This window comes from Neolamprologus brichardi, chromosome 15, assembly GCF_056152115.1.
Source record: "Neolamprologus brichardi isolate AB-2024 chromosome 15, ASM5615211v1, whole genome shotgun sequence".
Classification (NCBI taxonomy): domain Eukaryota; kingdom Metazoa; phylum Chordata; class Actinopteri; order Cichliformes; family Cichlidae; genus Neolamprologus; species Neolamprologus brichardi.
The window spans coordinates 12,322,803-12,335,644 of record NC_142118.1 but is presented as its reverse complement, the minus strand read 5'-3'; the positions used below and the strand labels follow the sequence as shown (position 1 = coordinate 12,335,644).

General features: G+C 41.3%; 1 protein-coding gene across 1 annotated transcript; it reads left to right on the top strand.

The window, feature by feature from the left end:
- Positions 1-4,118: 4,118 nt before the first annotated feature.
- nr2e1 (nuclear receptor subfamily 2, group E, member 1) lies at positions 4,119-12,486 on the top strand. Its single transcript, XM_006792484.3, has 9 exons — positions 4,119-4,730; positions 7,364-7,509; positions 8,290-8,377; positions 8,727-8,962; positions 9,434-9,580; positions 9,934-10,030; positions 10,121-10,270; positions 10,483-10,588; positions 11,053-12,486. The coding sequence occupies exons 1-9, from the start codon at positions 4,670-4,672 to the stop codon at positions 11,213-11,215; spliced, it is 1,194 nt and encodes a 397-aa protein (XP_006792547.1). The 5' UTR covers positions 4,119-4,669; the 3' UTR covers positions 11,216-12,486.
- The last annotated feature ends 356 nt before the right edge of the window (positions 12,487-12,842 follow it).

The window sequence follows — 12,842 nt, the reverse complement described above, 5'->3', positions numbered from 1 at the left end:
ATAAGTTTTTGAGTCACTTTCCCCAGCTGAAACACGGGTCGATATTTTTCCCCCCCTTGAGAAAGAGATTGACTTTTGTTTGGAGTTTGTGAGAAGTGGGAATCAGAAGCGGGACAATGGGACTCCCCACGGCGAGAGGCTGAGAGGAGCCATCTCAAATCAGTCAGCCAGGGGACTGACTAATCCGTCCATTGTACCTCCCCAGCCACCGGCCGCACATCAACACATTCGCCCCCCATTGTCCCCCACCCTCATGCAGCGGGATTTGCTCTCCCCAACAGCCAGTTTTGTCCACGGCAGTTCGAGCGGAAGTTTCTCACTGACAATTTGCCCCAAATAGATTTGTCAGAGCGTCCAACTGCACCGCACCGACTTGTGGGTTTCTGGGTTTGGGTCTTGGGTCTGTGTTTTTGGTGGTGGTGGTTGGGGGTGGGGGTGGGGGGGGCCTTTGGCGTGTGTATGTGAATGCGTGTAAGCGCGCATGGGTTTTTCCGCGCGCACGCACAGGTGTGCCAGCATCTCTTTTACACAGCAGCTAACGAGGTGGCGCTAATGTCTGCGGTGGCAGTGGAGGAATGCGGGGTTAGGCCTGTGGAGTTTAAGGAGCAGGACTATAGTGTTACTGTACTCACAGACAGCGTGCTCCTAGATGAGCAAGCACGACAACAACACTGTGCTCCTGAAGCATTAAACGCCCACTTTAATAACCACTTTGAAAGAACTGCTGACTCCAAACCTTCCAAGAGAAGCATGTTGCTGTACACACTGTACCCGATCAGCTGCTTACTCAGCCTCATAGCGTTAACATCCTTTAGATAGAGAGTTGATGTTGCAACTGAGGGAACTGAGTCTGTTTTCTCATTATAACTCACCTGCAGTTGCTTCAATATGTCCAATGTGATTCACCATTCGTGAGTCTTGAGTAATTTCGATTGAAGACTTGCCATCAAAACAATTTGGGAAGCCAAATGTGGTCCGATGTGCAAGTGGAAACCTGCGGGCCCCTTAAAATTTTGAAGAATCGCTCGGACAGGTAACCTGCATCTATTCAGTGACTCTTATTGAAGAACTGTCCGTGGTGCTGAAATCAGACTGATTATTTTCCATTTCTTTCGGATGTTAAATCATATTTTAGGTTATTGGGTATTAACAGTACCTGGGGAAGATCTTTCAACTGCCGTTTTCGGAAATGTCCCAAACAAACCTTTTTGCGTGGAATGTTCGAGTGGAATGTTTTCAGAAAATCACTGTCATTACCATAGCAGATGAAGTGATTCTTCACGGTCCAGACAACTAACCTCCTCGGCTAAACACGATCAGTGTCTGTAGGCTATGAGATGACTGAAGATCATCTCCCTGGCCAGTTTTCAGAGATGCACGGCTGCTGGGGCCTTTGGTCGACTTGAATTCTCCCTATTATTTGCTTTCTGGAGCTTAGTGACTTCTCTCCAAAGCCAATTGGTTTACGCCTGGTCGGTTCGGGGGGCCTCCACAGTGATACCAGTACATAAAAGATGGATAAACTCTAATGGATAGGATCTATTTGAAGATTCCCTAAAAAGCAAAATATTGGATGTTCTAATATTTTTTTAAAAAAAATCAACAGGTGCACAATTCAAGAATATAAAATCCGCTTTCTGTCTGATATGTGATGTTTTCGCAGGTGTTTTTTCTCATTGTTCGAAACTCATTCAGACATTGAGCACACACCGCGGTCTCCCTGCATTGTTCTGCGCTGACTTCTGTTGGACTCTCACTCTTTTCTCGTTGTTAAAGTCTATACTATAGTATGTCAAGTATCCGCATACTGATGCCGAGATCCCCCTCCCCAAAAAACAGATACACAATCCACTGCCCCCTTTGTTGGCCACATTTCATTGACTGCTGGAGGAGAAGAGAGTCACTCATACAAAAAAAGTGAAAGAAGGCAGCCCCGGCAACCATGATGTTGGTTATATTTGTGTAAAGGCTATCAGTGAATGACGAGGATTAGGACGAGTTAAGGAGATTATGTCACACATTCACCATTCACCCAACCCAGCAGCCACCCACACACATGCGCACACACAGACACACACTCACACACATACACCACTTCACGTGCATTTAGAAACAAATGAAAACTGTTATCGATTACTGATTATGTCTTCGTTAAGGAAAGTTATTGGATCTCATTTCTTTTGAAAGGTCAATAATTTAGGAAATGCAAAAATAAGCCAAAAATAAGTCTGGGGGGGGCGGGGGGGGGGGGGGGCGACTCGTATATTAAAATTCTACAGTAGGTTTTATAAGTGGCCTATTCAGAGAATAGTTAAAACACACAATTTGCGTCTATAAACGTCCTACAGAGGGCCTCTCTATGAGCCCCCTCAGGAAAATCAAAGGAATATTAGAATGATTTCTCCTCAGGCTTGTTAGGCTCCAGCCGGAGCCGTTCAGCTAAAGGGCAGATTGAAAGACACGACAAAAGCTAATTGCAATTAACTACGCCTCTCCGCCTCGCCCCTGTCCGCTTAAATCGACACTTTGTGAGTCCATATGGCCTTCAGTGTACCGTGGGAATGAACACAATTAAAACAGAATATGGATTTCTGGAGTTACCCGGCGAAAGCGCAACAAGCTGTCAAGGTCAGTGTGTCAATGAGTGGGCCCCGGACAGCCGGCCGTGGTCTGCACCTTCATGATCGGATCACCCACTACAGAGAATTCTGGCAGCTACAGTGGCAGATAGATAGATAGATAGATAGATAGATAGATAGATAGATAGATAGATAGATAGATAGATAGATAGATAGATAGATAGATAGATAGATAGATAGATAGATAGATCTCAAAAGTTATTATTATTATTGTTGTTGTTGTTATTATTATTGTTATTATTGCCCATTTCTTTTTCTGTAACTAAAAAAGCTAAAGTGCAAGAGTGCAAATCGATCTAACATTTTAAAAGATAATAGTAAAATCTTAAATGTGAAGGGCTCATGAAGTTCAGCGGTAGGTTTGCATGAATTGTCAAAGAAAATCAAAGTAAACAGAATGAAAAGCAAATATATTTCAGTGTGTTTATTCCATATGTACATATTCCATATGTATGACTTTTTATATTTCACATTTTTCCCGAGTTTGTATTTAAAGATGGTTGTTAAATTAAAAATGAATGCTTAACTTTTACATTTAATAAAAGGTTCTTTAAAAAAAAACAACAACAACAACAAAAAACAAATACATTAATTTCTAGAAGCCTTGTTTTTTTAATAAGGAATATTACAAGGTCCCAAAGTGTGTCTGCATGGTGTATCTGCCCACCTAACGAGCTCCAATAAGCCACTAACAAAGGAAAGATAATGCAGATTGTGGAACAAAACTACACCAACGCCCCCGAGAAAACGGGGGAGAAATGAATATTTTACAACTTTTAACTGTATGAACATTTTCAATTTGTCATCTCTTTAGCCTTTTTTATATTTATTAAAGAATCAAATACGCAGTAAAGTGTTTTATAAATCAAAGTTCAGCTTTATGACAGTTGTCTTGACCGTATGTGGTGGAGCCCAAGCATTTAATCTGGAGGACTGTACGAGGAACCAGACACAAATGTCTTTGTGCTAGTGTAGGAAATGAGGAGCGCTGACTGTTGAAGGTCTCAGCCCACCCTCACCCCCACCTCCCTGCATATGGTAATACACTCTTATTAGTGGTCAGCATACCTCAGCATACCCGAAAATAGTTACAGTAATCAGCCTCTTAAAGCCATCTCCACGGTCCCAACAGTTTGGATCATTTTTACTTTTTTATTTCATTTTATTTTATCTTTTTATTCTTTAGGATATGCGATTATATATTTTAAACACATTTTGAATATTTTCGGTCATATTATTTTTTTTTTTATTATTATTATTATTATTATCATTATTATTATAAATAAGAGTTCTACACAGTAAAAATCGCAAATGCAGTCCAGGAAAACATGCAACATGTGTGTTTTGTCTGCTGTGGATCTGGCTCCGTTAGCAAGGCACTTCACAGCACTTGCACACACATTCAAGCGCACACACACTCCCTCACACGCCAGTGACGTCAGGATGGAGTTTGGAGTAGAAAGCCAAGTGGATGAAGGAAGTGGAGATCTCCACCCTCCAGCCTCCCCCTGACACTTCTCATAAATATTACCAAGGCTTATTCGGGAGGCTCCCACCATAAAGTCACATCGTGTCCTGGTTTTAACAAGTTTTCAACCGTAAGAAAATCGGAAATTTGCACCTTTTTTCCCTTCGCCACAGCGTTGGCAGTATCGGATGCGCTCCAGCCACCGTTTTTCCAACTCGAACTTTACGCACCGGCTACTGCGCCACTAGCTGGAGAGCTGCTGTTGCCGTTTACCGGCTGCTGCCCCGGGGATCCAGTCCTGGTTCTCCGGAATCTTCGGCGTCGAGGGCAAAGATCCCTGATAAAATGTATAATTAATGTTTTAATTTGTGGCTCTCGATCGATCGGAGGCTGACTTTCTGTCAACTTGGCTTCGGGACTTTGACTTGTGTTTCTCGTCACTGCTGGCAAAGAAACCGAGAAACCACAAGTGATTCAGTGTCACAAACTTCATTGTTTCTGTCCACAAGAAGAGGAGAAAGAGGACACTTTTTATCCAGATTCTTTAAAATATCGAGGATCCATGATGAGCAAACCAACCGGTTCAACAAGTGGCTGTTTGGATATTCTGAATGTCAAATCAAGTAAGTTTTGTTCATCATCATCCCCGATTCCTCTGAAGAACACGGCATAGATAATGGGAGGTCTACAGTAGCGACGGGTATAACAAATGAAAGTACAGTGAGTCCATGGTTTCTTTAAAGATGTTTCTCACGACTCTACCTCATGATCACAAAGATGTGAGTATGGGGACTGGCTGTCGGCCGTCTCAGAATGCAATACGTGAACATCCCCGGATAACAAAGCTCCTGAATGAAAGGAAATCATGTGTAAAATATATTTTGTAATGTTGCTTACAGATTTCGAGAAACAAAATAAGAAGGAAGCGAAAATAATAAGCCACATTCATTTGCCGACCGCTGCTCTTCAAAAGCCCCACATGCTTCCCTTTGATGACACTTGTTGCCTGCAATTTAATTTTCAGCCTTTAAAAAGAGTAACAGCGCAATATGCAGGGTATCATTCAATCTTACATGAAGAAAAATCCCGTTTGCGCACGAGATTTTCTTTTTTTTTTATGTCTGAAATGTGTTTGCGCATTTCTGAATCCCTCATTTGAGTTTCCTGAAGCGCTTTAAATCATGTTACTGACTTTTTTAAAATAGTAATAAATTTCAAGCAGATTTACACTTTCCTATCAAATTATTTTCTGATCCTTTTTTTCTTAACCCTTGCAATTATCCCTCTGCTAGGCCTCATTATGAATTCAAATGAAGGCGGACTCAGATCATAATATAGGCCTAAAGTAGGCTATTGTTCTCTCTCTCCAAAGAATGGACATTTCTGTTGAATTCACATTTGATGCTTCTTTTAGCGCTACCACATATATTTTTTTTTTCCACACCAGGCCGCCGCTTTTAAAATCTGTGCTCGGCCGATGTAAACATGTGTTTTCAAATGAGAATAAAACGACTCACAGCATTGCTGTGACTCAAGTTCACAGCCACGCTACCGAGTGGTCAGAGGAAACAGCTCTTTCTCTCCCTAAAACTTCATTTCCAACACTTTTAGCAGGTTTTCGCCTTGATGGTGATTACGTTAATAGAATATGCCATATATCTTCAAGCAATTACTGCTCACAATGGAGACGCAGTGGACCCCCACAGCGGGAAGTTAAATACATTTCCCCCTTTCACAACAAAATTGTCTGTCATTTTTATTTAATTGACTCCCAGCGACCATCGTTTAATATTTGGGGGGACATTTTTTCTTGTTGAAAATGTTTGCACTTTCGGTCATCCGCGGTTTAATTAAACTCTAAATTTTAATTTGGGGGCTGTGTCAATGAAAATGTGATTTGGTTAGCTTTGGTTTTAAAGGTTTGTTAAAACGAAACAAAAAAATAATTATTTATTTAAAAAAAATATTTAGAAAACAAGAAAATAAAAGAACAACAGTGATGATAATAATAATAATAATAATAATAATAATAATAATAATAATAATAATAATAATAATAATAATAACTAGGACTAGTATGTCTGGAACATGTTGAGCATAAATTACTCCAATTACTAATGACAAGTTGGGTACCAAAATACCAAATTTTGTTTAACAATAAAATGTTTAAATCCAACTTTAAAATGACTTTTTTATTGCATGTTACAGCAATTAAATGTCTTTTGCGTACATTTAAAGGGCTACAGGGAGTTTTGATTCTTAATAAACAGCCAATTCAAGTCCTATAACTCTCTCCTGAAGTCATTGTTTTTGCTGCTGAGTAGTTATTCCCATGCTACCCTTTTTGACGGGTCACTGGTGAATCAATGAGCAGGTGGCAAAACGTCAGTGTAATTACATAGACGGCTTTTCCCTCCAGAATAAAAAAAGGACTGCCTCATATGCATACAAATATCTTCTTTTTAAGAGATTTGAATACAAAATCTTCACAAAAAAATCACATTTTTTCATCTACACCGGGGTCGATTTACATACACTTCATTTGAGTTGGTGAAACGAGTTGGTACGCATTATTCTCATGGTGCAGTGTCACTCCCTAATCCTGGGGCCTATAGACCTGTGGGATAAAGCAGCTGTCGAGTCCCATTATGAAGTGGAGTTGGCAGCTTGTCGAGATCCAGGCAGTCAGACGAGGTTCAATGGGAGAAAATCATTAAGTTAACACTTTCCCCTAATGTCTCCATTGTGCGTTTTCGGGGTATTGTCTTAGAGAGCTCAAATATAACGCTTCCCACCGGACTTTATTCTTAAAATGTGCGCAGTGAATTCCCATGGTCGTGCTCGGATGAGACGCGGGGCGTTGTCCAGTGTGCGTGTAATGAGTGTGAGAGCGTGTCTGTGGCTGTGTGGAGTTGTCAGATAAAAGTAAGTCACATGCAGGTCAGTTTGTCCATTGCTTCAGTGTATATGAGCTCGATTATGGTACTTTTTAACTGATTATAGGGTCGGTGTAAAGTCACATAATTGCAGGTCGGCCGCTGAACTGCAGCCAGTGTGTCAACTTTGAAAACTGTTATACCAACTTATTCTGGAAAAGCACTTTAAACACTTTGTTCCATCATATTTATTCATAAATCCCGCGATTATGCGAGCAACCGCTACAAAATGTCATCAAAATGTTTTGATTTAAAACTGAACTGTGCGCTTCGTAATTCAGTGAGCACATCATTTACTTGACATTTTTGACCTCTCCCAGGTCGGATTCTGGACATCCCATGTAAAGTGTGCGGTGACCGCAGCTCAGGGAAACACTATGGTGTTTACGCCTGTGATGGCTGCTCGGGATTCTTCAAGAGGAGCATCCGCAGAAATCGGACTTATGTGTGTAAATCTGGCTCGCAGGTGAGGCCTCCTTTAAGTTTATACAAGCTCGTAACTAAATTTCCCTGCTTTTTACACGAGCCTGAATTGGCTGTGGTTAAATGCACCTACTATTTGCGGTTTTTGAAATTTGATTAAGTAGTTTTATTTATTTATTTTTAATAGAATTTCAAGCAAGGCGGGCAAACAAGCAGGCAAATAAATTATCAAATCAAGCCTAAGTGAGAAACCTGTACGCAATCATTGCCATGAATGTGGAGCAATTTCTTACATTTTCCAAATAAAGTTAGCACCCTGCACAGAATTTGTCTCATCCTTTATTCTTTATATCCCCTATGTGTCTGATTTTCATCCACAAAACATACCAAGCGTTTTACGCGCGGAATGCACATTTTACGCGCTGATTTCTGTTTGCTTTTCTTTTTGGCGCTGAGTTAAGTCTCTCTTGATGAGCCTAATTATGTCATGCCTGGACCATTAAGTACTGGGCTAAGTGCCGCGCTGCTGTAATATATCAGGTGTAATCCAATCTAATGTGATGACTCGAAGCCGAGGATTTAGGCGGCAGAGGGCGGGATAGAGTACTTATCCTGCGGGATGAGGCCACACTGGAGCCGCAGGGGAGCACCTCCATAAGTAAAAGATAATAGTACGATCTTTCACCTGGAGATTGCCCTCCCAGGAGGATAATAGCAAGAAGCTTTTTTCCCTCTCCTGCAAGCTAAGAGAATTTTAACTAGAAGCTGTAACCCCTTTCTCTTTTTATGTCCCCCTATCCCCTCCCCTTTTCTCTCTGTACAGGGTGGTTGTCCCGTAGACAAAACTCACAGAAACCAGTGCCGAGCTTGTCGTTTGAAAAAGTGTCTGGAAGTGAACATGAATAAAGACGGTAAACGAGCTTAATTGAATTATCACTTTGAGCAAAGAAACGCCAGTACAGTAGGACAGCATTGGATTCGGGGGAGAAAAAAGTGTATAAAATCTGTTAATCAAAGCTGAAAAGAAGTTGATAATTACCTGCTCCCCGCTTGTTTTAAAGGATATCTTATTTATACCTCCTGGGAGCGCTGGTAGAAGCTCATTATTTTTTTCTTCCACGCAGAACATTTGCACTTTAAGGAGCAGCTTTCGTTCAATAAAATAAACCCGGGATTGCTCCTGGAGAATGCAATTAACGATCCTGATAAATAAGCAGTTTGCTCTCTTTCACACTGCCTTCCTACTGTCCCGCTCCACAGCCGTTCAGCACGAGAGGGGGCCACGAACATCTACAATTCGCAAACAGGTCGCTCTGTATTTCCGGGGCCACAAAGAGGTGAATGGCTCCTCGGCACATTTCCCCGGATCCTCCCTACCCGGTCCTCCTTTTTTCACCACTGTCACCCAGCTGGAGCCGCACAACTTGGAGATGAGCACAGTAGCCACTACACCGGAAAGACAGGCCATCGTGGGTCTAGCACAGCCAACTCCTAAGGTAGATTTTTATTTTAAGATTATGCAATTTAATAGCTACAACGTACACTTTCTTCAAAGAGTTTTAGACCTTCACGTAGAGAATGAGAGCATAGAAGTCAATCATTTCTTGGCTCTCGTGTCGCAGTCCATGCATAGTTTTACATTTAATCATTTCTAGATGTAGAATTCCTTAAAATGTTAGATGTTTGTATTTCTTCCATACCGTTATTGTGCGATTAATTAGTAAACATTTTTTTCTTTTTTTTAACACAAGGGTTAGAAGTTGAAATTCCTCTCCAGATATAAAAGCCTGTAAGACCCACAAATCCGCCAATTAGATTTCTCACTGTAAATCCACCACAAGCAACACTAATCATTATAAAACTGGGTGCTGGGGGCTTGGAATTCGACCTTTGTTGTTCACTGTTTTCCGACCTGCGTTTCTTTCTGACATAAACAATGACAACATTTTCATTTTCCCTCTCTGCAGTATCCCCACGAGGTCAGTGGCACCCCCATGTATCTGTACGAGGTGGCTACGGAATCTGTGTGCGAGTCAGCTGCGCGTCTTCTCTTCATGAGCATCAAGTGGGCAAAAAGTGTCCCCGCGTTCTCCACCCTCCCTTTATCTGATCAGGTAGCCACGATTTGGACTCATTCTCCAAATGAATGATGCTTAAACATGATCCCAAAACAGGCCATTAGCGCCCTGTGGGGTTTGAAATGGTGAACAGCTACCAATTAAGTATTTGGTCCGCAGACAGACGCTTTAAATTAATTAAATTAATGTCATGAATTTGATAGTATCGATTTGAAAACTGCATATCTAATAATTCCCAACCAAGCCCTAAAACCTGCACACAACATGGAAAAATAAGTAGGAATTAATCTTGTGTTGTTATTTTTACCATTCAAAAAGTTTCAAATACTTTGAATGGTTTAATTGTTGCATGTTGTGCACAGTTTAACACTTAAAATACCCCCTTACAGCTGATTCTGTTGGAGGACGCTTGGAGGGAATTATTTGTTCTGGGCATCGCGCAGTGGGCCATTCCCGTGGACTCCACAACTCTTCTCGCTGTTTCTGGTATATGCAAAGCACGAGATAATTTTAAGTGAAGAGCGAGCAACTGTAGTCGTCGTGCGTAATGAAACTTTTCTTCACATTTATCCAAAGGGATGAACACTGAAAACACGGAGTCTCAGCGGATGAACAAGATTATGTCTGAGATTCAAGCGCTTCAAGAGGTGGTCACCAGATTCAGACAGATGCGCCTTGACGCGACCGAGTTCGCCTGCTTGAAATGTATCGTGACATTCAAAGCTGGTGAGTACCTCGCAAATTACTGCCCGAATGTTTGACACAGTGTAAAGACTCTTACCGGAAATAACCATATTTACCAAAGCAAACCTCAACTTTACCTGCTGCATAAAACTACAGTCAATCTGGAAAGACACAAGATAATATATGACATGTCATTACAGCAGTGTCATGTCAGCAGATTTCTAACAGCTATAGTGATGCCTCTTGTCTTACAGTTCCTACGCATGGAAGCACAGAATTAAGAAGTTTCCGCAACGCCAGCGCTATTGCTGCTCTGCAAGATGAAGCCCAGCTCACTCTCAACAGTTATATACACACCAGGTAAAAGAGATCTATCTATCTATCTGGCGATCGTGGCTCAAGAGTTGGCAGTTGCCTCTGTCAGTGCGCCCCAGGGCAGTTGTGGCGGTAGCTTGCCATCACCAGTGTGTGAATGGGTGGATGGCTGAATGTAGTGTAAAGCGCTTTGGGGTCCATAGGGACTAAGTAAAGCGCTATACAGGCCATTATCTATCTATCTATCTATCTATCTATCTATCTATCTATCTATCCTAAGATAAAGCATGCTTTACGCACGTGTCAACTGGCTATAGTCTGCCAGCTTCATTATAAAGTTAATGAGGCAATAAGCCTCCTGTAATTGTGCAGGTGCACCAGATGAAGCTCGTATTCAAGCTAAGTAGGAGCTATTTGTCACAGGTGTGCGGTAATTGGACAGGCTGCAACAGACAGTCTGCAAATGGAACCGGACAAAAAGGCTGTTTTTGACACCAGTTGTGTTTCAGGTACCCGACTCAGCCGTGTCGTTTTGGTAAGCTCCTCCTGCTGCTGCCGGCCCTCCGCTCTGTCAGCCCGTCCACCATAGAGGAGGTGTTCTTCAAAAAGACCATCGGCAACGTTCCCATCACCAGGCTCCTGTCCGATATGTACAAATCCAGCGATATATGAATTCTCACCATCTGCCGGGGCGCGTGAGGAGGGGGGAAAAAAAGACTGGAGGCCCACGAGGAGACCCACTGAACAATCAACACAGACTGTCAAATCATAGCACGTGTAGCCACGGCACAAAATCTCTTACGGGCTGTCTTAATACAGCCTATTTAGGCTTAGGCTCCATTGAACACATCTGGATCACAACTTTAGCCTGTTAACAGTTGCTCTAGTCAAGGATTAGCATGTACCTTTCATTAGAGACCTGCCTGTCTGATTCTGAAAACTGCAATATCTTGTGGCCAAAACAGCTTGCAGCGTTTAAATGTCGCCTTAAGGCTCTGGAGAGCACCTGCCAAGCACGTTTCCTAAAGAAACGCTGTACATTAAGACTTTTTTTGTTTTGATTTTTTCCGAGTGTCTATGAGACCAATGAGCTTGACGACCAATTCACCATTTTATTTCTGTGTTCAATCCCAACGGAGGAAACCAAAAAAAAAAGAAGAAGAAGCATCCGGGGGGAGATGCGAGTCGCTGTTCCTCAATTCGGTGCTGAAACCAAATGCACGGATGAGGCGTCAGCTCCATGAAGCATTGCGGAGGACTCTTTAAAAAGGATGCACTATCTACCCCCCACCCCCTTTGACTGTAAAACTACATTCATCTGAAAAATGGTGTCTGTATTTAAATGGCTGTCCCGTTTGTTTGGTGTGTCCTGTTTGAGGCGCAGCATAAAAAAAAGAAAAGAAAACGCTTAAGGTCGACTTTTTGAAGTTAGACACTAACACTGGATAAAATCTTATTCAGCACTTGGAAATGTTTTTGTGGCCTGTAATGTTTTTATTCTGTTGTAAAAACAAAAAAGCAAAAAAAACCATAAAATTTTTAATGGAGTTATAACTATTTAGAGTTGTAACCAAGAGAATAAAAGACACTGAATTAAACGGTTTTCATATAACATGACCTAGATGCTTATAGTATAGTTTTACTATAGATGCTTATAGTAAAACTACCAGCTGGAGCCCTGGCATCATAGCAAACAGTGGTGTTGGTTTCATATCTAATTACAGTGACACTTTATAAGGATGTAGAGCTCATACTAAATTATTAAACACTAATGCATGCATCTTGATTTAATGCAGGATTTCTTGTGAACACCTGAAGCTCATCCGTAATAACCAACTCTGTGTTCGTTCATTTGATTTGTTAGTGCTTTATCAAGTAATGAATAACATATATTATTTTACATTTTTTCTTTGCCACCAAATGAGATTTGTATTACATAAAATGGTTCATTTGGGATTAATCTCTCCAAAATCAGAGCAGTGCTTGCTCTCACAGGACATATGAAGCTGCAATCAAACCCCATGTTCAAATTCAAAAGTTTTACATGGAACTGCACGGGTCAAAAGTCCTCACATCTTATATGTGCAGCATGTGGGAGGCATTGTGCTTTAAAAAAAAAAAAAAAAAAAAAAAAAAAAAATGTACAGATATGTTATTATTATGAAAAAGGTCAGACCTTACAAATAGTCCTGAAGGCAAGAAGAAATGGCTTTTTACTTTTGTGGTGGCACATGTGATACAAAAGTAAAGAAAAAAAAAAGCTTCTGTATCTTGCATTCATTAAGCTTAGTGACCTGGC

What these genes read in the sequence shown, in the direction of transcription:
- nr2e1 (XM_006792484.3), top strand. Translation starts at nt 4,670, where the DNA reads ATGATGAGCAAACCAACCGGTTCAACAAGTGGCTGTTTGGATATTCTG. An exon ending in TATCGTGACATTCAAAGCTG is followed by an intron (nt 10,271 to 10,482) that starts GTGAGTACCTCG and finishes CTTGTCTTACAG; the next exon opens with TTCCTACGCATGGAAGCACA. An exon ending in AACAGTTATATACACACCAG is followed by an intron (nt 10,589 to 11,052) that starts GTAAAAGAGATC and finishes GTTGTGTTTCAG; the next exon opens with GTACCCGACTCAGCCGTGTC.